Raw genomic sequence first — 25,654 nt, 5'->3', positions numbered from 1 at the left:
TATTCGGACTATTATGCCTTGCACAATTTCTCAAACGCTCTTATTTAGCCATCAACTTTTAGATTTAGCTTGAGGTTGTTTTAGGCATGTGGAAACTAACAATGAAGACAATAAAGATGAATACTTGATTACAAAATGCATATTATTGAATTAACTAAACAAATTGTTTACAAAATGAACATTGCTTTTCATTTAAATTAAATAAATAATATTTCACATCAAAAGAAACAACAGTGTTTTAGCAAATAATAAATAATGTGATAACAGAACTGTAAACAGAATAGCTGAAACTTTAACAAACTAACTAATTCAGTTACCTCAAATCATTACCCCATGTTCGTATAATGTAGTTAGCTCCGTGTGTTGCTGCTAGCATACAGAACACCTGACGTGGAAACGTTACTCGTGGACGGGGCTACAGAGCTGCTAGAGAGACAGTGGAACCCGGTGCATTCCTCCGTCTGAATGTGGTGCGCTTTTGATAAATGTTGAGACAAATTGCTCGTGTTACCGCCCTTACATCTAAACTCTTATTGCACTTTTGGCAACGAGCAACGAGATGGGTAAAGTTTAACCACCTCGGAGCGGCGTTCTCTCCGCCACCTCCGCAGTGTGTTGCTGCATGTAGCAGCCGCGTGTGTGTAAACTGCCCCGCCCCCTCCCACACAGACCAGGGAGAGATCTCGTCTGATCGAAAATACATCAGATGCATTTGTTTGTCTTTTTACATATTAGAAACTAGTTGGCCACACTAAGACTGCGATATAATGTTTTTGTATCAATAATACATGACATATTTTTTAAATGTCTCCAGTACCAATAACGTTGTAGCTTAACGGCGCGTAAAACGCACGTGATGACGTCACCAACGAATCGACGACTGAATTAGTTGGCAACTAATTTGGTAATCGATTTTAATCGATTATGTCGATTAGTTGTTGCACCCCTACTAGTGACACATCCACAACTGCCCTCACCAATCAATTGTGGTTGGCAGATGATGAATGGTATGCTGGTCCCCAGGCTTCTTACCAACGAACCTGTACAATCCACATGCGTACAGCTGACAGTGTGTGGATGCAAGGAAAGTGGAAGTCAGTGCAGTACCAGACAGTGTCTCTGTCGCAGAAGAGGACTGTATTGCAGTGGGGCGTGTGGATGTGCTCGTGCAGCGTGGTGCATGAACTCCAATGACATTCAAGAGACTAACGGTGAAGAAACCGATCTTGATCTGGATGTTGTGGTGCGGCCGCCAGAAGAAAGCACATCAACAACGAGATCTTCAGTGTGTGATGCTCAGCCCTCCACATCAGCACGTGTACTGAGGGCGCAGGGGCGTACAGATCACCGTCTGTAACCAGCAAACATTGGCCTGTCCTCGGATTCTAGTGCCCCACACTGCCTTGACTATACCTCGTCTATACATTTCCCTCCCTCTTCCAATGAAACACGCCTGTTGGCTTGAACATGCCTAACCCCTGAGTTGCTCTGGTTCCTTCCGACGCTAACACTGGATTCATTTTATTGTTTTAGTTTTTATTTAATGTTTTATGTAATATTTTGTATACATACAATGGTTCCATTACTGGGAAGATGATCCTCAGTAATCCACACAAATATGTTGTCTTATCATGGTATCCAAGTGTATTGTCAAAATACAACATTAAAAAGTCAAAAAGCATTAGCACGAAAGGTCACCTCGAGAATCATATAGACTTCTATGGGCTCAGAACAGTCTCATAATACACACATGCACACAGAAGGATTCAAACTTGTATTTCCGGATCCATACTTGTGTTTTTCAATGCACACACAAATGTATTCCGTTTCATATACATGTAAATAAAATCCAAATACAGAAAAAAGTTTTACATATCTATTTTTGATCCTCACATATTAGTTTCCCGTTTAAATCCTCTGAACCTGCAAACACAAACTGCTTTCTATCGCTTTGCATTCGTGTGTGGGTTTTTTGAGACACCCCTGACAGTCAGCCGATTCGTACTTGTAATTTTGTCTATCTATAGCCAATCAGATGTCTCCTTCATTCTAAGCCAATCACATGAGCGCGCCCCCACGAGGGTAAGATTACTTCATATACGCATTTTGCGCAGTCCGGTCAACTCGCTAAACAGAGGGCGGAGCTTCAGGTGATTATGCAGAGCTGCGTGTCTCCATCAGACTCAGCAGCTGATCTGATCTCTCTCGCGTCCGGTTACACTTCACTCGCGTTTATGTCCATATCGATCAGATCCAGCTCTCCTGATCGGCCTTTATAGAGAGCACCGATCAAACTATTAAGAGTGAATATCGGCCGATAATGACCGGCGGGGCTCCCCCCATTAACAGGTCACTGTCTAGCACTGGCTTCGTAGTGCACTGATCGATTAGGCTAAGCTAACCTGTAGCTGCTCCCTCCACACTCACAACAACTTCATACAGACATAAATAAAGCAGCTGTATTCGCCATACAAGAAACACACATTTAAAACGGTTTTGCCTGCCGTTTTGTGTACACAAGCATTCATCAATGGTTTGGAAAGTGGAGCTGTACCTTAATAATATAAAGGCTTGTATTTGCGTGCATTTCCTGTTCGGAAAGTGGCGCTGTACTGAGAGTGAAGGTGTCCTGAGATTAGCGCCTGCAGGCAGGCTCCATGGACCTGTCAGCTCCGGACTGCGCAAAATGCGTACATGAAGCGCTACGTCATGAACGCAAGAAATCTACCCTCGTGGGGGCGCGCTTATGGGATTGGCTTAGAATTGAGGAGACATCTGATTGGCTATAGATAGAAATAATTACAAGTACGAATCGGCTGACCGTCAGGGGAGTCTCAAAAAACCCACACACAAATGCAAAGCGATCCGTGCACAGAAAGCTGTTTGTGTTTGCAGGTTCAGGGGATTCAAACGGAAAACAAATATGTGAGGATCAAAAATACACATCTAAAACTTTTTTCTGTATTTGGATTTTATTTACATGTATATGAAACGGGATACATTTGTGTGTGCATTGAAAAACACAAGTGTGGATCTGGAAATACAAGTGTGAATCCTTCTGTGCGCATGTGTGTATTATGAGACTGTTCTGACATTATTCAAACCTGTGTAGTATTGCACTGTATGAAATTACTGTGCTCTAACTTGGCAAAAGTACCTAGCATACATTGGAATCATGATTCCTTATTTTTTTTTGGGCTACTATCTCATGTTTCCAAGCTGATATTCACTCTAAAAACATGTTTTCTTTTAGGCGAAAATTTAATTTTTTACTTTTTTTCAATGGTCTAGCTCTATTCTCTCTGACACAGTAACATCCATTTACATTCTGACACTTCTGCAGCCATCTCACTGCTGTCACCTTTCTTTTGATACCAGGATTATCTATATGGCCCTTGTGATTGGGGAGATATTCTATATTTATTGTGGGCATGTCATTTCGAACAGGCAATCTGAAAATTGGCCTCAAATGGCCTCTAAAAGTCACAAAATAATTTTTTTAACTTGTCAACCACCCTAGAACATCTTACATAGGTCCCCTCTTACCAAAAAAATATGTTGACAGCTTCTACCCAAACATGGCAGCAAAAGTGTTAACGGAAGCACTTTTCAGGATTGGCCCCCTGACTAATTACAACAATAGGGCAATAGGCACAATTTGCATCACACACTACAAGGTACTTGCATGTGTTTGATTTACCAACCGTGTGGTGCATTGCATTACAATTAGGGATGCACGATAATTATCGGCCCAATAATTATCGGCCCGATATTAGGAATTATGACGTCATCCCGATAAACCCGATAAAAGTATTAATAGCCCCGATAATATACAATATATTTTTTGGGTAAAAAAAAAGAAAAAAATACTGCGGTGTGGGTGGATTGGGATGAGGGGCGCTTGTTTTTCACTCGGCTCCTCCCGTTTTGCCAGTACTGTGGTATTAGTGGTTTAGGAAGAGGGGAGTTCTTCACAAATCCAGCGCTCCCTAATACTTCGAACCTGATCAGTCACCTGAAACATCGCCATCGCTACGATGGTGTGTTAAAAGCGTACGAAGACAATAATACAATACAGTGTGTGTGTGTGTGTGTGTGTCTGCGCACGCGTTGGAGCTATGTGCAACTCAAGGCATATGCTCGAACCGGAGCTGCCTGGACGCTGAAATCATGTTGCTGAGTGTGCTGACTTTTCGTACAATGTCCCACTGTCTGGCTTCCTGCATCAAGTCAAGTACTCGGCGCAGTTGTGGCGAAATGTCGCTCCTCTGTTTTCATTTAAACAACTCCTTATATCCGTTAGCGCAGCTAGCTAGCACCAGATGCTAACAACAACAACAATGCACGTAAGGTCTCTCTCTCGCTCGCTCGGACCACACATACACACACCCTCCCGGTCCTCCAGATGGCCAGTCAGTGCCTGCCGGTGAGCGTGGAAGTGTGGTCTGCCACAAGCGGGCAGCAGGAGCGGGGCTGTCAGCATCAGCTTGTAGATGGTATTGTAAACTCGATGCGCTCTGAAACTACGGGGCGGCCAAGGTAAAAAAATACACATGCGTTAATCTTAATTAGTGGCGTAATTTTTTTTTTATTATCGGTTACCGGTATCGGTCTTGAGAAGCAGGAAGTTATCGGTATCGGTTTCAAAAAACCAATAACGTGCATCCCTAATTACAATCCAAATACAGTTTTGTTCTTTTAGATGTTGAAGCTGCGACATTCTTTATTGAGCCATGTGTTGCTGCTTTGGTATATATATATATATATATATATACATATACTGTTTCATTTTAGCCACACACTCTACAGGTAGGGATGCTCCGATCGATCGGCCGCCGATCGATATCGGCCGATACTCACTCTCTGCCAGCGTTTCCGCCAGGGGGGTGTCTATTCAGCTCGGGACGCCCTGAACTCGAGCCGAGGGCGTCCAAAAAATATTAATAATTCGAGAGAAGATCGAGAGATTGTATCGCTTGAAATTACGAAAGGGAAAAAGGACAAGGACATCCCTTGTTGGAGGGGCAAAGGAGTCTGGTGGGATTATTTTCGGAGTATTGAAGATCGTTTCCCCGACATCGAAGGTGCCTACTACAGGACAACACGGAACGTGCGCGATTTGGACGCGATGAGTGGGGGGTTTTTAGTGGAGCAAGCGCGTGAGCTGCGAGCACCAAAGCCTCGCAGCGGCGAAACTGAGGCTCCGTGGTAAACTGTGGTAACATGAAGAGCCGTTTGGGAGCCGTTTGGGAGCCGAAACAGCCGGCGCTTTAATGGCGCGTTTCCACTGCAGCGGGTAGCTCGCTTTAAGCGTGCCCAGCCGTGCGGGGCCCGTTTTTTGTTGCGTTTCCACTTGGCCTAGTACCGGCTAGCGGGTCCTAATTCACAGTTTTTCTGGCCCCATAAAATCTTGGTTCTAGGGCCAGGAACAACCAGGCTGAGTCGGGCGGAGTATGCTAAACTACACCTCATTCACACCAACGGTGTTTCAGGGCCGGTTCGGAGCTGGAGCTTGAAAAGCACCGGCTTTTCCTGTTCACACCGCAGCGGAGCAGCCTCTTAGCACCAACAAATGGTCCGGCCAGAGCAAAAGCAACACATACGTCACGCTTACGTCACGCTTACGTCGAGGCGGGGGCAAGGGCGGGATCAACTCCTGAACAACAACAAAAAGCCGGCGTTTTATCCAGTTTGTACACAACGATGGAGAAATGTAACAAGCAGCAGTGGTCCACTGAAGAGACCAGCTACCTACTGGGAATCTGGTCTTCCGAAGAGGTACAGAGGAAGCTGGAGCACAATCGGCCATTGTTGTTGTTGTCGGTGTTAGCTGTGAGGGGTTTCCACGCGGTTTGGCTTTATGAAGCAGGCACGCAAACGGTTACGTCATGACGCAAATGATGACGCAATGATGCAGCACCAGTCGGACTCTGGGCAGTGTGAAAAGAGCCGGCTTTTCAGGTTCTGAACCTGAAAAGCTCTAGCACGGAGCTTGAACCGGAGTTGCGTTGGTGTGAATGAGGTACTAGAGAGAGAATCGCTGGCAAGGGGGCTACAACTACAACAAGATGAACATATTTGACCGTGATTTAATTGTAATACACGTTTCAAAATGATGCCGAAGTAACAATATACTGATACCGGTTGGTAAAAACCATGAATTAATGCTTTGACAAGTCTGCAGACAGACGGCAGGCGAAAAACTCTTTTAAAATGCGTGTTTCCTAAATGGAGCTTGGCTAAGCTATCGTTATATATGCTCCGACCGTCCACACTCACAACAACGTCCTATACAGACATAAATAAACCAGCGACTGTATTAGCCATGACACAGACAGTCTGTGGTTTGTACTTGTTTAACTTTTGTCTAGTTTCTGAACAGATATGAAGAGCTGTGAGCTCTGAGTGCTAAGAGCTAACGGCTGTGTTGTTTTTCTGGGGCTCTCATTGAAGATGACGTCACGGCTCCGCCTACACTGCGTTACTATTGTAACTACCCCAGTTCCTACACTGTAATGAAAGCGCAGCATTAAAGTGAGCCGGGTCTAATAAGGCCTAACCAAACCGAGCGAGGCCTGCAGTGGAAACGCACCATAAGAGAGCCGAGCCAAATGATCAACTCACTAACGTAAAAAGACAGTATCTATAAGGGACGGCTCAAGTAAAAATTCAAAACAACACCCCCCCCCCCCCCCGCTCTTGGGGTGGACGCCCTCTCAGACCTGGTCTGGCGGAAACACTGCTCTCTGCCGATCGATCGGTGCTCCACCCGCTGTGACGGACCGGTGAGCGGAGCAACACACACTAAGAGTTAGACCTAACACACTTAGGTATTTTATCTACCTCTGGAACAAGCTAAACTAGTTATAAATATGTTTATCCTTCACTGTTTGGTCACTCATTACTGGATCAGTGAGCTGCATGAGACGATACTGATGGGCTATCAGGAGCATCCCTATCTACAGGTATGCTCATTGACATATCTGCTGCCAGACATCTGCAAAATAATTTATTGTGACATTAATGTCAATAAAAGATAAAGGTAATTCCTTGGCAGAGCTCCATCCAGCGCTGTTACGGCCCGTCCACACTACAGCTTCGACAGCTTCAAAAGCGGTTTTCAACGCGTCTGCCCATTCACTTTCAATGGGGTGACGTCACGGTGGCTCGCTTTTCGCCGAACTGAATTGTGGGTAGCATAGCGGTCCGTCTCCGGAGTAGCCAGCGCCAGCCAATCAAATCCCGTTTCTGAAAATCTGACAGCTCAAGCCCTAGCCAATCAAACCACGTCTAAGCTGGGAGAGATATCCTGCCGTTCATTTCTATATTTCAAAAAAAGATGGAGGAGAAACTAATTATCGCCGTAGCAAATCACCCGGTTTTGTATGACCAGACCCTCTTCACCTACCGGGATACAAACCGGAAGAACCAGTCATGGAGGGAGGTGGCAGAGACAGTGGGTGAAACTGGTAGGTGTTCGCCTGTTTGGGGAGTTTATATATATATATATATTGCTCGCATAAAATCCCCGGGGGTTTTTGCTTTGTATGTCGGGGGCGGGAGATTCATGTGATTGGTTGTTGGTCGCGTTGCTCGAATAAAATCCCCAAGCTTCAGACACGCCCAGCTCCAAGCTATTTTTGAAGCTGTAGTGTGGACGGGCCGTTACTGTGCTTGGCAGCACCTGAGCGCATAAACATGACATTCACAACTAGTGTTGTCTGATGATATTAGTGACATATAAAATGAGGGAGCATTGACAGCAATATCTAAAGCTATCCAGTATCTATTTCCAGTTAAATGTACCGTAAGTAAAAAGTGTTAATAGGACGATCTGTTTTTTATGTATTTTCATTAGTGTAATCATGGTCATAGTTTAGCATGTTCATTCTAGCACGGGGGCCATTGTAGCTGACCAGGAAGTGGGTGTCAAAAACAAATGCATCTGGCTGTGACAGGGGACCCATGTGAAAGTCATTGCATTATCACAACAGTGATCCTAAATACAAAGGCCCTTACAGAAACACTGTATCAGTCTGGGGCAGAGTCATATATATAGTCTATTTGGCCTGAAGCCAGCTATGTTTGAGTAATGAAAACAGCTAAGAACCGACCGCAGTCAGTAACTGTCGGAACATATGGTACTTGTAATTAAAGCTATACAGTAATGTGTGCTGTGTATCCTTATAACCTCACATGGTGGGATGTTGAGCAGCAGCCACTTTGGAACTCGACTGATTTCCCAACCCTCAAATTCCTTTTTCTACTCGTGTCTCCTGATCCACTCCTTGAGATTCCATCACATCCCACATACATGTAAACCTAAAACCTGCCTGCATCCTCCATCACTACCCAGCCTCCCACCACCTCTGCAGAATAGCGTGATCATTTTCTTCAAAGAATGTATGAGACGGTGGGGACATACTCCCCCAGACCATCTTTTATTCTAGCAGTGTTGAACCAAGAGTTTGTTTATAGACGATACCATCCTTCTGACATTCGGCTCTATTACATTTCATAACTTTTCCAAATGGGCTATCTGTTTGAAGGCTCCAGCGAGCATGCCATTAGTTGGCTGACGGTTTTTATAATCAAAAGTGACCTATAAGTGCAGGCAACCAAGAGGATACAAAGACAGGAAAGAGAAATCCATCAAGTAATTACGCTTAAAACATTTAGAGTGCTAGGACAGCAGCAGCTTCAAACTTGTATTTAATCTAGTGCTCAAATGTACTTAGCCAAATCACCTATTCATGGTGTTTTAGCGACATTATGCAGCTTTACAGAAGCCTTCTATCCACCGGGTTATTGAGTGTATCTCCTCTAAGTCAGCCTGTATCAGTTTCTGAACACTGGGAACACTTTACAAAGCCTAACCCTTAGCATGGGCCCGTTGAACAAGGCTCAGAAGTTTCACACTGTTCATGTGGCGTTCCATAATGCAGCTTTGGCCCGGCAATGGCCTGGTGCACAGCCGTAACTGGTTCCAGGACGGTCCAGACAGAATCCTTACAAAACCTGCTGGTGCAACTGAACTCCCTGCGTGCTCTTTGGACCGCTGACAGACGGACGACATTTTGAACTGCCTCTTGGCGACTGCGACAACACTGACGAGCAAGGACCCGTGGAATATCTATGTAGAAGGCCAGGGGGGTAAGCCTATCTGGTTCCTGGCTGTGGAAGAGAGTGTGGGCCAGGTCGCAGCAAGATTAGGAAGTGATGTAACTAACCATAAGCCGACTATCCCGACTCAGGAGTCTCATATAGGAAGGGTTAACCTGCAATACACCCAGTGCAGCAAGCAACATGCACCTTGAAAAAAAGAAATGAAGTGTGCTCCCCCACACACATCCTCTTCTCAGAGGAAAGGAGGATGCTGACGTTGCCGTTTGGCTCTTGAGCCGTGTTCAAGGTCCCATCTGGGTCTCGTGTCTGGGATCAATTACAGGATACAACAGAGACTACACTTATGATTTGATGCAAAGAAACAGGGACTCTGAAAACATGCGTATGATAGGGTCTCCAGTTTCCCCCCGATGAATGGGGCTTGATCTTTGCTCAACTTATATTTGTTGTTCTTCAATCAGATCCCTATTAGCTTCCACATATTGGTCACCGGTCTGCATGGGGTACACACTCAAAACAAACAACTGGAGATAAACAACAGCTGAGGGTCAATCACATTCACTTTCACCACAAATGGAAATATACATGTTAAGAAACCATAAAGGGTTTCACCTTACTGTCTCTACACCATAGCTCAATGTTATCTTTCAACTAGCCTACTTTAAGATTGATTTTTACCATATAAAGAAATGCGTTTGGATACCATGAACTTTTCTAAGTAACTTAGTAACGGTGATGGTGGTCCTTTTAAATGTACAAATAATAATCGATACGAAAGAAATAAAGGTGTTTTCAAGCTTCAGTCTACATGTGTATTAGATTGTCAAGCTGGTTGCATAGTTACCAGCAAATTATTATAATTTTTTTACTTCCAGTTTAGCAGCAACAACAGTCCTTTAAAAATCATTATGTCTATGGCAGCCAAGGAGGGGCTTTAAATGATAAAGCAAGGGTAAAATAATCATTGGTGGAAAGTAACCAATTACATTTACACAAGTTAAGTACACATTTGATGTACTACTTGATACTTTTACTCCACTACATTTTAGAGGCAAATGTTGTACTTTATACTCCACTACAATTATTATTCTACAGATTAATTTACTTTATACATTCATATATCCACACACAATACTTAGGAAAGACTTTTGAAATGTGATTAGTTGGTATAGATAAACAATCCAACATTATATTTAGATAATTAAAACAATGAGTGGGTTAACAGACAAATTAATTGTTAGAAATTCTTTCTTTTTCTAAAAATATTCAACAGTTATGATCTTAAAATATGAAGATTTGCTGCTTTTGCTTTTAAAATATGGGTTATATTTGTTTGCAAAATTACTCCTAAAACGTTAAGTACATGTTCCTAATCATACTTAAATGCTTTTCCTTAAGTGTGATTCTTGATGTAATAATTTTACTTGAACTTTTGTATTTTTACAGTGTGATATTCGTACTTTTATTCAAGTAAAGAATCTGAAGATTGTCCCCCAGTGATGATAATGATTAATATTGTGACGGTCTGCTCACCTGGGTCAGGTCCTGGTCCGTCAACAGATGTAACTCCCGTGGTTTGAAGCAGTTCTGACATTTACTTTTGTTGAAGAAGTTCGCCTGGAATTTCCTACAGGGGTTTTCTTTTGCGGTAGACATTATATTTCACCTCTTATTTGAACTTTATGGGACAATTTCTCTTTTGTGTATTTTAGTGCCGCTGTTTTCGTGTGCGTCTCTTCTATCCCAACGTAGGAAGAGCTCCAGCACTCCGATGCATTTTGAAAGCACAACAGGAATTGTCCAGGGTTCAAATCAAACGCTTCTTTTGTTTGTTTATCCAATTACTGCTTCCCAATAAATAACCACCGCCTGCCATCAAGCCAGCCTTCTCATCACTCAGCCAGTGATGGGTGCTTCTCAGTCCATGGCCTGCAACCACAAAGCGGAGATAGGTGGCTAATATCCTGTTAGCTTGCCAGTGGGTCTCCAAATCAATAACGTGATTGCTTACGCCACACATACAGCAATTGCACAGTTCTCGCCTTCAAGCTCCGAGGCGATAGCGCCAACAACAGACTCCCATGTGAAGGATAAAAGAAAGCTTGCAGTCAGACAGAAGGGTACTCTCCCAGCAGTCACTCCATGCGAAGTTCATCCACGGCTAGCCCAGTCAGCTAACTTGCAGATCGGCTAATGAAAACCTCTCCTGGCTGGCGTATTTAACTTGACTTTTAAAGAGGCGACGGTCCGTAAGTCCAGAGTGTTCCAGAGCTTTTCTTCCAGGTGGAGACGCTGCTTGCAGGGGAAGCACCTCCCGGCCAGTCACAGAGGGCTAAAGCGGTATTTAAGGGTTTGTTCCATTACTAGCCTTGTTAGCAGCAATAGGTTTATTTTTCTTCTTTACCAAAGGAGAGCGAGGGGGGAGAACACACACAAGCTCATGGAATTCTGTTGTGGAGTCTCGCGAGAACTGCGCGCTGTTGCCGCCCACAGCGAGACTACAGTTACAGAGTGTTTTAACAATAATGCTTAACCGTCTGTTATAAATAACCTGCATTAGATTACAATATAAATATAGCCTGCTCCCCAATGTAGGTAAAACAAACATAACAGTAATGTAGCTCAAATACTCAACAAATTACAACATTTTTTCAAAGTAAAATTAGGCTACATTAAATAAGTATACTACATTACAAGAAAAAGGGATTAATTCAAAGCGTAATTAACTACTATTAGAAGCTTAATGTGCGTAAAGTATGCTATTTTACAAGTATACATTGGCTGATCATCATAAAAACTGCAGGTATTTAATACTTGTATGTCTATATTGTATCATGTGTCAAGGAGGTGTTACTGTGCACTATTTTATGAACAAGTTTGTATTTAATTGTATGATAATGCAAAGTTAATAATATATTTTGTATGTCAATTCTTAATCTTCCCATTACTGGATTATTTATGGGGTGTTGTGATTAGGTTTTTAATGTTGTATTTAGTTGAGGTTAGAGTTCATCTTGACACCTTTATAAGATAAATAAAGATAAGATACACTTTATTGATCCCACATTGGGATTTGTTTTCGTTGCAGCAGCATGTAAAACAAGGCATTGTATATTATGTATTGGTAGTTTAATTTGTAAAAAAGTGCTATATCTAACTCTTAAATGTGCTTGTGTATGATACAGCAATATTGGAATATCCAAGAAAAGTACCTCAAAATTGCAAAGTACAGCACTTCCTTTTTCTATAAATATGTAATGAATTAGAATAAATGCAGTATAAAAGCTGTATTCTAACCTAACAAAGGGGCCTTAACAAATCATGTATGGGTTGGAAAGTATACTTAAACAACATTAATATGCAAACACTTGCCCCTTAAATCAACTCAGACTATCACTTGTCGTCCATCCCTACATGCTGGCAACAAGGGGACATGCCTCAGCTCCCACACACGTCTGTGTATTAATGGCTGACTGCAGCAGAGGCTATTATAAGCAGTAGGTTCCAGTGGACAGTAGCAGGACGGACAGACGGACAGGGGAACACAGCGGTGTGAATGGACGAGGGACATTAGAGGGACAGGGACGTCTGTAACTCAACTAAATCCGGAAAAACAACAGCCAGTCCTTCTGAAGGATTAGCACCCTGTTCATGATGTAAGTGAACCAAGAATAACACAGATTACAGGTGTGTGTCTGTTGCGTGGTTGCTGTAGATTTGCACTCACAAACTGACTAATCCAGTGGGATCCAATCATGTGCCAGCTCAAAGAGCAGGCTGAGGTGGAACGTGGGTCCTGGAGCCATCATAAATACCAGTTTTAAGTGGATTAAAGGTTATTTTAACGTGTTTTCACAAGTAACAACTAATGTCCACTAACAACTAAGGGCAACTAAGGTCATCCCTTCCTTATGAATGTGAGCCTCCTCAGTTGCCCCCTCTTGGGGTATCATATGACAATATCCGGGAGGTGTCACAGTGCAAGGAATTATTTGGCGGCAGAGAGCAACAATATATTTTTAGCTGTTCTCAAACTCAATTTACACGGTCAGTGTCTGCCACCAAAAGTACATTATTACTTTGTAGGCCACTCTGTAGCCTCGAAGAACAAAATAACGTGTGTCAGAGCCAAGCAAATATAGATATGGAAGGAATACAAATCTGATATGTATCTGTTAGTATCTTTAGATTTATGGGAAGGACAAATTACTGACAGGAAAGTACATTTTCTTTTTAACTAATGGCTACATGTATTACTGCACAAAGCTCATTTGTGATATCCAAACAGGTTTAATGAAACACTGGCAATTATAATATTGTGAAGCTGCAAAACAAACCACGAGATTAAACCATAAAATAATCCATAATATGAGTTAATCTGTTAGTTCTTTTTGGGTTAATTTGACATTTTGGGACATGATTACAGTTCGAATGGTATTGATGTTCTCTTTTGACTTTCAGCAAAAAAAGAGAGATATTTCTCAAAATGTACACAATCAGTAGAATCTAGATCTGATACATGTCTGTAAGTATCTTAAGATATATGGACAGGACAAATGACTCGGGCAGTCTGAAGTCATTTATCATATAGCGTTTTATTTAATGTCCACTTTATAGAAATAGCTTGTCATTTGTATATTCACTTTCTTGCCAATGTAGAATATCTTACACAGATAACCATCATATCTTTGTAGACTGTAATATACACAATAGATTGTATCACCCTGTTTGATAACAAAGCATCACAAGCTTACTCATTTGCTGAAGCAGAAACATGTATTGGTTTACTTTGTTGAATTGATTCCACGTACAAAAGAGGAGTTATAAATGAAGAACATATTCTAGAGGATCTCTTTTTAGCATGCAGGTAACTGAGCTGTGTTGGGCATGCACTTTTCTGTTATTGACACTGTAGTCTGTTTACACCACAAACAAGCCACTCCTTAGGAGACCTCTTAGCCTGATCCCATGTGTCCTGTGAGCTCAGACTGATGTCTCTCCTGATACAGCAGGTCAGTATGTCTGTAGCTGTTCCCAGAACTGATCCCGTGTCCTCTCCCCTACAGAACATGGCCCTGCCCTCCGTGGTGGTGTTGCCCCTGCTGATCGTCGTGGCAGCAGGGGTGTACTACATCTACAAAGAGGTCATACACTTCATGTCCCAGTCCATAGTGCGAAACAAAGTGGTGGTGATCACTGATGCTGTGTCCGGGCTGGGAACTGGTACATTTCAACTTACTTATATTGCCATAAATGTTTTGGTTTACCCTGTCTGTCAGCAAGAAGTGTAAAAGTCAGATTCCATGAAAATGCACTACACTTATCCTTGGGAGTTTAGGAACTATTCACTTTCAGGAATATTGTGTTATGAATACAAGTGGCTATAGACTCAATCGTTTTCTCTTTCAGGAAATACCCTCTTTGGCTGTTTTTCTGTGAGTCTCTATCAATACCAGTCTGACATATCTGTAGGCCTACGTTAAATATCATGCAATAGCAAGATGGCTGTTAGCTTAGCGTAAGACAGAAAGCACAGGTGAATAACCAAGCTAGCTCTTTCCAAACGTCAAATAATTCGTTTTTTGTACATTTTAAACACATGATACAAGATTTGAATAAGTGTGCTTTTCTTTTTCCTCTTTGGACAGAGGCTAGCTGTTTCCTGCTTGGGCCTACACCCAGACTTAATGCTAAACTAAGCCCACTGTTTTAATTTCAATCCAATCTAAGTTATTTTTAAGCATAAAAGGATATACAAACTCTTACTGACACTTAACTCTCCTTTACAAGATGTATTATTAAGTGTAACTTTAGAGCAGCTGGAGGCCATATTCAGAGCCAAGTAAGCAGTTCCTTTTTTCTACATAAGCTATTCAGTAGCTGGCTGAAGCCTTTTTTAGCATATCATCTTCTTATCGATCTCTTATCAAGTTAACAAAAAAGCGTATACAAAACAAATCTCCTATTAACCCTTTACAAGGTTACGTTATTCACTAGTTCTTTTCTTTCCACTCAGAGTGTGCCCATCTCTTCCACAAGGGGGGGTGCCAGACTGATCCTGTGTGGGAATACCTGGGATGAACTGGAGTCTCTGTATGACCAGCTGACCAACGACTCCGACCCCAGCCAGGTGAGGAAATGGAAATGTGCATGCTGGTCTTCATATTTATATGAAGCATCATAAACTTGGTCCTCCAAACTAAAACCAGTACTTGTCTTGTGGTGGTGAGTCATCTTATGGCAGCTTAGAAACTAAATGCATTGGCTGCCGCAGTAAACACTACTATGTCCTCTCTGTTAGTGTACACTGGAAATATTGGCAGTACAATGACAAATTGTCTGAAGACCAAATACATAAAGCAACAAAAACCTTAAATAGTCATAAAGAATGAACAAAAGGCACCAATATCTTTTGAAAGCAGGAGTAACAGGCTCTGTCCTTGTTTTGTGATAGTCCTCTGTGCGTAGCCACCTCCCACATCACCACTTCCACCTTGTGTCAACACAACAGCAGGATATCCTCTCTGACAGCATGCTGTCCTGTCCCCTACACACAGGACAGGGCAGATGTGTGCATTATCACTGACTGGAGGTGTAGCTTGATGTTGGACCTTTCTTGTATTATATAATGGTATATATCAGGGGTGTCAAACTCAATTTAATCGCGGGGCCATATTAGCATTATGGTTGCACTCAAAGGGCCAGTGGTAACTATATAAATATACATATACAAATATATAATATATATAAAATAATGTATTATATGACATTATTGCCTCTGAATTGGATTATTATCGGATAGGGTAATAACTTAGTAATTAACTACGTCTGAAAGCAGAAGTCCAGGGCAAATAATTGCAAGTCTCTTCAGTGCCATGTCACAAAACGAGATGCATCGTGGGACATGTAGTTTATGGGCAACCTGCTTCTGTAAAGTGGCATGTAACCGTATAATAAACGTATTATATTCTTTGCAAGCTCTTGCGGGCCACATCAAATGAAGTCGCGGGCCGGATTTGGCCCCGGGGCCTTGAGTTTGACACCCCTGGTATATATGATAGCATTGTTGTCTTGTTATTACTACCCAAAGATGACATATTTCTTATGAGAACAACACATGACTTCATCGAAGTAACGTGTGTCTTAATAAATATTAACAATGCGCCTTGTTAACTTTAGAAAGAAATGATCGTTTCGAGTAATTTGAGGTCTATTATTGTTGAAGTAGACCGAGTTCCCCAGGCGGATGTCATATCAGAAACAGCCACCAGGGTGCCCTGAATTAAGAAACGTGCCAAGACAAGCTGCTATTTGATATAACGGGAAACTTCCATATGTTTTTGTAATGAGAACAAGTGATGAATTTGAAGATTGTGTCGAAATCTGAACAAAAACAAGGTAATTCAAGACTGATAAGTATAATATTGTATATCCACACAACAAACTAAGAGACCCTGAATACATTCAAACCATTAGATAATCAATAATATGACTTGATCCTTCTTTTTCAAAAGGGTAGTTTGATATTTTGGGAAAAAACAGCTGGACAAAAAAGACGTTTAAGAATGGTATTGATTTTCTCATTTGACTTAAAGCAAGAAAACAGAAAATGTATAACTTTTGTATTCAGTGATAATATGAACATGCTAGACAAACAAAACATATTACTGTACACAGAGTACAACCCTGTGTCTCCCCAGACGTTCGCCCCAAAGCTGGTGATCGTGGACTTCAGCGACATGGACAGCATGGAGGACGTGGTGTCAGAGGTGGTGGATTGTTACGGCTGCGTGGATGTGTTGATCTCTAACAGCAGCATGAAGCTGAAGGCTCCGGTGCAAAGTGTCTCCCTGGAAATGGACAGAAGCATCATGGACATGAACTACTTCGGCCCCAGCACTCTGGCTAAAGGTGGGCTGGACCTTCCTGAGAAAACCTTCACCACTGCTTTTTCTATGATATGGTTTCATAGTGATCTTTTTTTTACATTGCTAATCTGTCCATATTACGTGGCAGGCATTATTCCAACAATGATCTCGAGAAGATCCGGCCACATCGTGCTGGTCAACAGTATCCAGGGAAGACTGGCTGTCCCATTCAGAAGTTCATGTGAGTTTCCAAAATAACTTTAATCAACCATTTTTTCCCCTATAGTTCTTATTGTTTTCAATCATTACATGTCACACACACTTGTACATGTACATGTACACGCACACAACATATTATACTGCTATTTATACAAACACAAATGATACAAAAAAAATGCAGTTTGGAGTTGCATTCTCATAAGTTTGTTTGTTTTAACATTTTCTTCTACTAAGACCTTTGTCGTAATAGAATTCTATATCGCTGGTTTAATGACTGAATAATGACCATTTCTCCCATTTTCGTCAGTGTGTCCATGATATAGGCTTAAAGTCTCTGTCCATTGCTGTTGAGTAGTATGTTCCATCTTCCACCATTTACTTTTGATTGATTTCTTACAGCTTTAACATTATTAAATTAATAATAAAATAAAAGATCCTTTTTCCCTTGTGTCTTTTGCATAACGTACGCCAATTTCAAAATCTTTATAGTTGTTGGGTATTTCCAGAATATGTGTGTGGTTGCATCCCGTGCTCCACATTCCTTACATTCAAGTATTTGAACCTTATGCATCACAAACAAATCTGTTACAAGAGAATTCCCTCCTCGTCCATGATTGCTAAACATGTTCTGAACGTTTTTGTTGTCGTTGCTTAAATCGTGAAAATAATATTTTCACATGTTCCTCTTACAATTATGCTGCTAGCCATTGTTTTAACCGTCCTATTGTCTTCGTTTTCCCCTTACTTTGGTGTTCGCATCAGATTTGACCGGTCCTGTTTTAACTGCTATAACATTAACACAAAAACCATTAATCATCACCACATTTCATTTAACACCCTTTCAAACTGTACATATTGGATCAGACTACTGGTATACATGAAAAACTGCAGTAAATATACACTGTAAAAATATCCACCGTGAATTCACAATAATTACCTGGCAACTTGTTGCATGACTTTCACAGTAAGGTTCACAGCAATTTACTGTGAATGTCTTCACAGCAATGTATTGTAATTTCACATCAATGATATTACAATGCATTGTTGTAAAGGTACAACTGTATACTGTAACTTCACAGCTTCATTTACTGTGATATTACAGTATGTTACTGGGGAATTACATTAATATGACATTAATGTTGTACATTAATTACAACAAGGGCCTGTACTTTTACATTTCTATTGTGAAAGTACTGCAGGAGTAGCCAGTAATTTTCTGTGAATGTACAATGTGTACTGTGAAAGTACTGCAGGAGTAGCCAGTAATTTACTGTAGATATACAAATCTAAATAATACGATAATATATTGTAAATTTGACTGGGATTGTACCATAATTCAATCAGCTCAATCAACAAAGAAAATGCCCATTTTAACTTTTTATTACTCCATTGAAGTGCAAAGTACATTTTACAGTGTTTTGGAAATGTTGTTACGGCCCCAACCTCTAATCCGCGGTAGTGGCTTGTACTGAGACCCACAACATGAAAGAATACACACAATAACCGGTACTTGGTAACGAGCATGTATTGATAATCAGCCGTTTGCTCACACAAGCGAAATGGGAAACAAAAAGAGGTCTGGAGGACTGGCCAAAAGGAACAAACAGAAGGAGGGAACCCGAGCCAGCCACACCACGGGCCGTAGGACCCAGAACTCCCCCGCCTAACCAAAAATCAAATATAAACCCTATGGGAAACAAAATAAAGCCGCAAAAACTGGACTACCAGGTCCTCCAGGCTAAAAATAAACACATCTGCAAAAATATGGCAAAGAGGTATTCTAAGGACAGTGTCTCCGGCATTAGGATAGGTGAGACATCCTTCTCCTCCAGCTTCTCTTTATATATACACACGGCTGAGTGGAATTTGGAACACCTGGGCAGAGGCGGAGCCAGGGGCAGACCAGGTGCACCTGGGCAGAGGCGGAGCCAGGGAGACAGAAAACAAGGAGGGGAGCACTTGTCTACACAGACATCCACTCAAAGTCAAAAAAATTCTGAAGAATGTGCTGACATGGGGGTTTAAATTGCCATGCCTCTTTTTGACTTTCGAGCCCGTCTCAGGGTTAAGGCCCAGGATGCACCTGAAAACAATAAGCCAAGACAACAATTTAAATGTTACATAGATGTATATGTTGCCTCATTTATTTTAAGGCACATGCAGCGGTGCCCCTTTCAATTTAAGTAAAACCTGCACCAAAGAAAGACATTTGTATTTAAAGCCAAGCAAGAGCGATAAAAGCAAGAAAATCACTTCATTGGTTGTGTTATCACAGAGGATGGTCTGAATACAGTATTTTACGATGAAATAATACAGTAACATGTTGTGAAATCCTGGTAATCATTGATCCTGTACATTCACAGTAATGAACTGTGCCTGTATTGATTTCACTGTGAAATTCTAAATTACAGTGTTATATTGTGAACATTACAGGTAAAGACTGTAAAGTGGTAAAACAGTAATTTATTGTAAAATATTACAGCTAAATATTGTGAAATCATGGTAATATTTTACAGTGTACAAATAATAGACAATGAACATGTACTGCGTGTGCCAGAAGTGATCCATGTGGGGGGATGGGCACATAAGAGCGGGAAATGTGTCAAATTGATCTGTGTGTGTGTGTGTGTGTGTGTGTGTGTGTGTGTGTGTGTGTGTGTTTTATGTGATCCGGATGGTTACTAATTCCTTTTCTTTATGTCGGTCATTTTTGACCGGGAACACAAAGTTGACTAAATCATCCAAAACTCAATGGAAGTGGTGATCAGCACTTGTATATGTTCAAATGTCTCCTGTGAAGGATATCATGAAGCCTAAATGCAATTGAATGTAAAACAAAAAAGTTCTGATTGATGAAAGTAGTAAATCGATCAGATTTGACCCGAAGACAACAGGAGGGTTATCAGAACTTTTTTTTAATTGTTCTGTTTCAACTGTTCTGAGAGGTGTTGACTCGACAGGTCATTGGAGAAGATGTGTTTGTAGTGCTGTGGAAACGTAATGCGTTTTAGGTGTTTACATTTCTTTGTTCATCCCGAGTTTAATTTCAAACATGTGACAAACACGTGAACACAACCAACATCAAAATGAACAATACACACATATAGCAAAGTATTAATGTACAAATCCTCATAAGTTATATTAATAAACAACTTAAATAACTATTACCTATTACATGTATGTGTTTTCAATATGACGCAACAGAAGTCTTCCTGTCGCAGAAAACAGTTCAATGTTGTCTGCAACGTGTGGAATGAACTTCTTTACAACTGTGACACACCTCTGTGTGTGTGTGTGTGTGTGTGTGTGTGTGTGTGTGTGTGTGTGTGTGTGTGTGTGTGTGTGTGTGTGTGTGTGTGTGTGTGTGTGTGTGTGTGTGTGTGTGTGTGTGTGTGTGTGTGTGTGTGTGTGTGGCCTCTCAGATGCTGCATCTAAGCATGCGGTGCAGGCCTTCTTTGACTGCCTGCGGGCTGAAGTGAAGGAGTATGGGATAGAAGTGAGCACCATCAGCCACACCTTCATCACCGCCTCAGAGCCCCCGCCTGAGGAGGGGCCCGCCCCCAACACAAACGCTGTGGCTGCATGTGAGTAAAAGAACCGGAATGGAAGAGACTCACAGGGTAATGATTTACGCGTTATCAGAGGTGATGTAGATAATGGGATATGAAGGTGTGAGGTCTTTTAGATTACATTGGTTCAACTTTATGGATCCCAAATTGGGAAATTGTTTTATTACACAGAATGTTAACAAGGCATTGCACTTGAGGTATAAGACGATTAGAAAATACACATCAACAGTAGAATATCGAATCTCTTTGGAACATTCTATATAGAATATACAGAATAAATTAAACTAGACCGACCTACTGCTTTAAAAAAGTAAACTTAGGATACTGTAGATACAATATACAAAGTACAATGTAACAAGGAAAGTATGTTGTTATAGCAGCATGTTAACAAGCCATTGCACACAAATATAATACAATACAAAAATAAACAGTAAATATACACATCTGAACAGTACAAGGATATACTATACAATATCTATAAATTCAAAAACAAAATATATGATTAAACAAAATAAGATATGCACCGTAATAGACCTACTAAAAAAGAATACAAACATACCATATACCAGGGGTGTCGAGAGGGGTCTGCCTGCAGACCTCCACTCTCAGGACAGTTTCCGGTGCAGACCTCCACTCTCAGGACACCTCCACTGTCAGTACAGGAAGTGCACGCTAAGAATTCCAAAATAAAATCACCACTATCAGTATACAGTCAGTCTATGGTACAGTGCCACTTTCCAAACAGGAAATGCACGCAAATACAAAATAAAATCGGATCGTGACACTTATTATCTCTATATATATATATATATATATATATATTTATTTATATATATATAAATACGACATCTTGTATTTTAGTTACACCCGCTAGACAACAGTGGAAGGTTCGAGAAACAACCGTGTGTGCCGGGTGCACCGCGGCAGAGGTGGGGAGGTTCCAGCTGGGAACCTCCACCCCGCTGCGGGACCCGTGGGACCCCTGGACGGTGCGTCTTGGTCACGCTTCATATCGGCCGGCGCGGAGGCCCTCCGACAGTGGGTCGCGTATGCCATTCGATCAGTGAGAGGAGAGGAGAAAAATGCAACAACATTGTCAAAATCCGTTAATATATGGATGAGTGTGGGGGGGGGGGGGCATGTCCCCGGTAGAAACCGGGTGAAATAGCCAAAATAATAATAAAACCGGGGGAAAGTGAAAAAAGTGTCCGAAAATAGGCACTCGTGAGGAGGGCAGAGTCCCCTGTCAACTCCCGTTACATTCCTCCATGGTGTCATTTGAGTGAAAAACTTTTACGAGAACCAGGCTGGGGGGGGGTCAAAAGGGCTTGACCAAGGCCGACCCAAAGTGCACGGTGGGCGGACTCATCACCTCCGTGATGAGTCTCCATTGTTATTTGAAAACTTCCATCAAACGAGTCCATCGGTGGGCGGGAAAAAAACGCGTCAGAATCGTCACTTCCTGTACTGACAGTGGAGGTGTCCTGAGAATGGAGGTCCTGCACCGGAACTGTCCTGAGAGTGGAGGTCTGCAGGCAGGCTCCCATGGGGGTGTCAAACTCAATTTCAACACGGGCCACATTGGCATTATGGTTGCACTCAGAGGGCCGGTTGTAACTTTAAGACTATATAAAAATACATATATAAATATTTGATATATATACAATAATGTATTATATTACATTATTGCCTCTGCATTGGATTATTATCTGATAGGGTAATAACTTCATAATTAACTACGTCTGAAAGCAGAAGTCTAGGGCAAATAAGTGCAAGTCTCTTCAGTGCGCATGTCACAAAATTATTTTAAAAGAAAAGTCAAATCCAAAAAAAAGCAACATTTTGAAGAACATTTTTCAAATTCTAAGAAAAAAGTCAAATGAGAGATGCACTTGTGGGACATGTAGTTTATGGGCAACGTGCTCCTGTAAATCGGCATGTAAACGTATAATAAACATATTATATTATTTGCAAGTTCTTGTGGGGCCGCATGAAATGAAGTCACGGGCCGGATTTGGCCCCCGGGCCTTGAGTTTGACACCCCTGCCATATACCATACGCTCTGATACCATACATTATACAGGTGTGCAGTCGTTTGTTTTTCATTCAAATGTAGTGCGATATTGAAATTGTTTTGTTCAACAAGCACAGAAAACAGAAAAAAAGATAATTATACATATCCACAAGGGTACACCGTATATCTATAAAATATCTAGAATAACTAAATATTAAATATACAGGAGCGGTTAAAAATACTCTATAATAGACCAATTTACCACTAAAGTAATCATTAGATACTATACACGTGTGCAAAGCAGTAGCTGTTATTGATTAAAATGTAAGTGCAATGAGGTCATGTGGAAGTATAACGTGCACAACGTGTTCAGAGTTATTAAAAAGGAAAACTAGAAATATAAATAAAATGACTATTTGTACATTTTCAGAATATCCCTTTATTGTAGACACCTCTAACGGTATGTGTTCTTCCACAGTCATCCGCAGCCACTTGGTCCACGGTGTGAGCCCCTCGGTGCTGGCCAATGAAATAATGCACACGGTAAACAGGAAGAGGAAGGATGTGGTGCTGGCCCACCCCATCCCCCGGGTGGCCCTCTACCTCCGCTCCCTCTTCCCCTCCTTCCTCTTCGCTGTGCTGGCTGCAGGGGCCAAAGACTCAGTGCTGAACGAGCAGATGCAGTGAGAGAAATGGAATCATGTGAAGTGAAGGGTTGTGTGGAGGTGGTACATAAGTGTTATGTGCTTGACTCAAGATGTATCACAAGCTGGGCAAAGTAGGCAAGGGCCCCAGACCCTTAAGGCTCCAGGCTGATCATATGTGTGTGTGGCACTTTCAAATTTAAGATTTTCATCAAATCAATCCCTGTCATATTATTTATGGTCTTACACGTGTACATTCTGTTATGACCTCTCGGTAGAGTCCATTGTTCCCATGCTGCATTCAATGTACCTCCACGTGTGAAACAATGCATGCCATTCAGTCCCACTGTGTGTACTTCCTTATATCAGCATCATTGTTATTGTTAGCTTCTCCTACGGCTATATAAAAGCAAACTATATACTACTATACTATATCCATCTTGAATTGTGCCTTGTGTTTCACTTGATCAGAATGAAATATTGATATCATGCACTTTATGTTAAAAAACAGTCCATGGAGAGTACTCAGCGTCTGGTTCGCAGATGAACTATCAGCCAGTAGCAGAGATTTCAAGCAAACATGTGATGAACTAGCTCCAACCATAGAACTAGTTCCCAATATGAACATTTACTTAAGTTACATTTGTAGGTACTTGTTTACTTCTGAATTGCAATGTTATGCCACTTTATGGAAGCAAAGCAAAGGCAATAAAGATAAGTAGTTGTAGTACTTAAAGGATGAAGGTACATTCTGCTCCAGCACTTACTATGGTTTGTTTGTGAAGCAAATGGACTTGGAGGATTGTTGCTGAGTTGTATCTTCATGGTTGAAAGCCATTAAGGCGCTTTAGATCAAAGTTTGAAATGCTAATTTATATATAATGTCATGTAATATAATTGTGGCAGGAAGAAGGAGAAGAACCCCAGAGCAGACGGGATTGCATTTCACTGGAGTTGAAACTTTCAAATATAATTTCTTGATTATGTGTACAACATTATAAAAAACTTTGTTCAAGTAGCTAAGATTAAGGTGCGTTCCAAATCTCATTCTTTTGACTTTTAATACTACAGCTGCCCTTCCAAAGGCGTCCCAATGTCTACCGCATGCATGCAGTTAGGATATTCTACTTCTTAGAAACATGGCACCTTGAACTTTGACCCTCGTGCTTATGTATCTACTATGCAAAGGAGTGTGGGTCAGAATAGCCAGAAAAGCATGCTGGCTTGCATATTACAAAATGTGACCAACGCAGTATTGCATACTGCATTTGACATATTGGGACACGTATTTTTCTAGCACATGAAATAGTATGGTGGAATAGGTATTTAGATAATATGAAACAGCAATTATTCCCTAATTAATTAGATCAGACCTTCATCATATGACCCAAAAAAGATTTTAGATAAGCGATAGTAAAACCATAACAATTACATAAACTATTTAAAATGTTATTCTGATTAAATACAATATATTAGTTTATAATTCTACTTTATATACAGAGACAAGCATTTTCTTACCCTATTTAGGATGAATAAAGTAATATTTAATGTCTGAAGAGCCCTGGGACGTGCATGTAATTTCAAAGTGTGTCCTCTAGGTGGCAGCAGCAACATCTACCTAATAACACTATGACCTGTAACCCTGGAGAGATCAGCCTCTGCAGACTTCCCTCTGTCAATTGTTAATGTGGGGAAAAGTGTCCCAATATGTTCTGTTTTTTAAATATAAAATAACTGTCCTTATGTATGACATATTTGATTAATAGACATGGAATAATGATCTTATAATGTTTTTAATACAAATTATTAGCTCCTCTATTACTCATCAGAATACTTTATTTATTCTGGGAATAATTTTTTAATTAAATATAAAAAAACATTTCTTCTGAAATAAACCCAAGAAGTTCAAGTACAAATGTCCAACATATATACAATAAAATCACATGGAATAAAACATTTAAATGAAATAAGAAGTACATGTAAACATTTCCAATAAAAATGAAATAAAAGGGACAAAAACATATTCAATTAATCAATCAATGTTTATTTATATAGCCCAATATCACATGTTACATTTGTCTCAGTGGACTTCACAGTGTGTACAGAATATCAGTATGACAGTACGACACCCTCTGTCCTTAGACCCTCACACCCTCTGTCCTTAGACCCTCACATCGTACAAGGAAACACTTCCGGAGAAAACCCCACAGTTTA

The 25,654-nt window shown here is 41.1% G+C and overlaps 1 protein-coding gene and 1 pseudogene across 1 annotated transcript; one reads left to right on the top strand and one right to left on the bottom strand.

Annotated features, from left to right (window-relative positions):
* LOC117465153 (myosin phosphatase Rho-interacting protein-like) overlaps positions 1-11,603 on the bottom strand; it is a 36,361-nt pseudogene extending 24,758 nt beyond the window's left edge.
* A 936-nt stretch (positions 11,604-12,539) lies between these two features.
* Positions 12,540-24,426, top strand: dhrs7cb (dehydrogenase/reductase (SDR family) member 7Cb). The gene is given in 8 exon segments (XM_034107548.2): positions 12,540-12,782; positions 14,193-14,349; positions 15,143-15,162; positions 15,164-15,256; positions 16,827-17,037; positions 17,143-17,235; positions 20,636-20,797; positions 23,275-24,426. Coding segments are annotated over 7 exon segments (942 nt in total). The 5' UTR covers positions 12,540-12,782; positions 14,193-14,195; the 3' UTR covers positions 23,484-24,426.
* The last annotated feature ends 1,228 nt before the right edge of the window (positions 24,427-25,654 follow it).

This window comes from Pseudochaenichthys georgianus, chromosome 19, assembly GCF_902827115.2.
Source record: "Pseudochaenichthys georgianus chromosome 19, fPseGeo1.2, whole genome shotgun sequence".
In the NCBI taxonomy this organism is placed as follows: Eukaryota; Metazoa; Chordata; class Actinopteri; order Perciformes; family Channichthyidae; genus Pseudochaenichthys; species Pseudochaenichthys georgianus.
The sequence above is the reverse complement of the archived record's forward strand: the minus strand, read 5'-3'. Positions and strand labels throughout refer to the sequence as shown.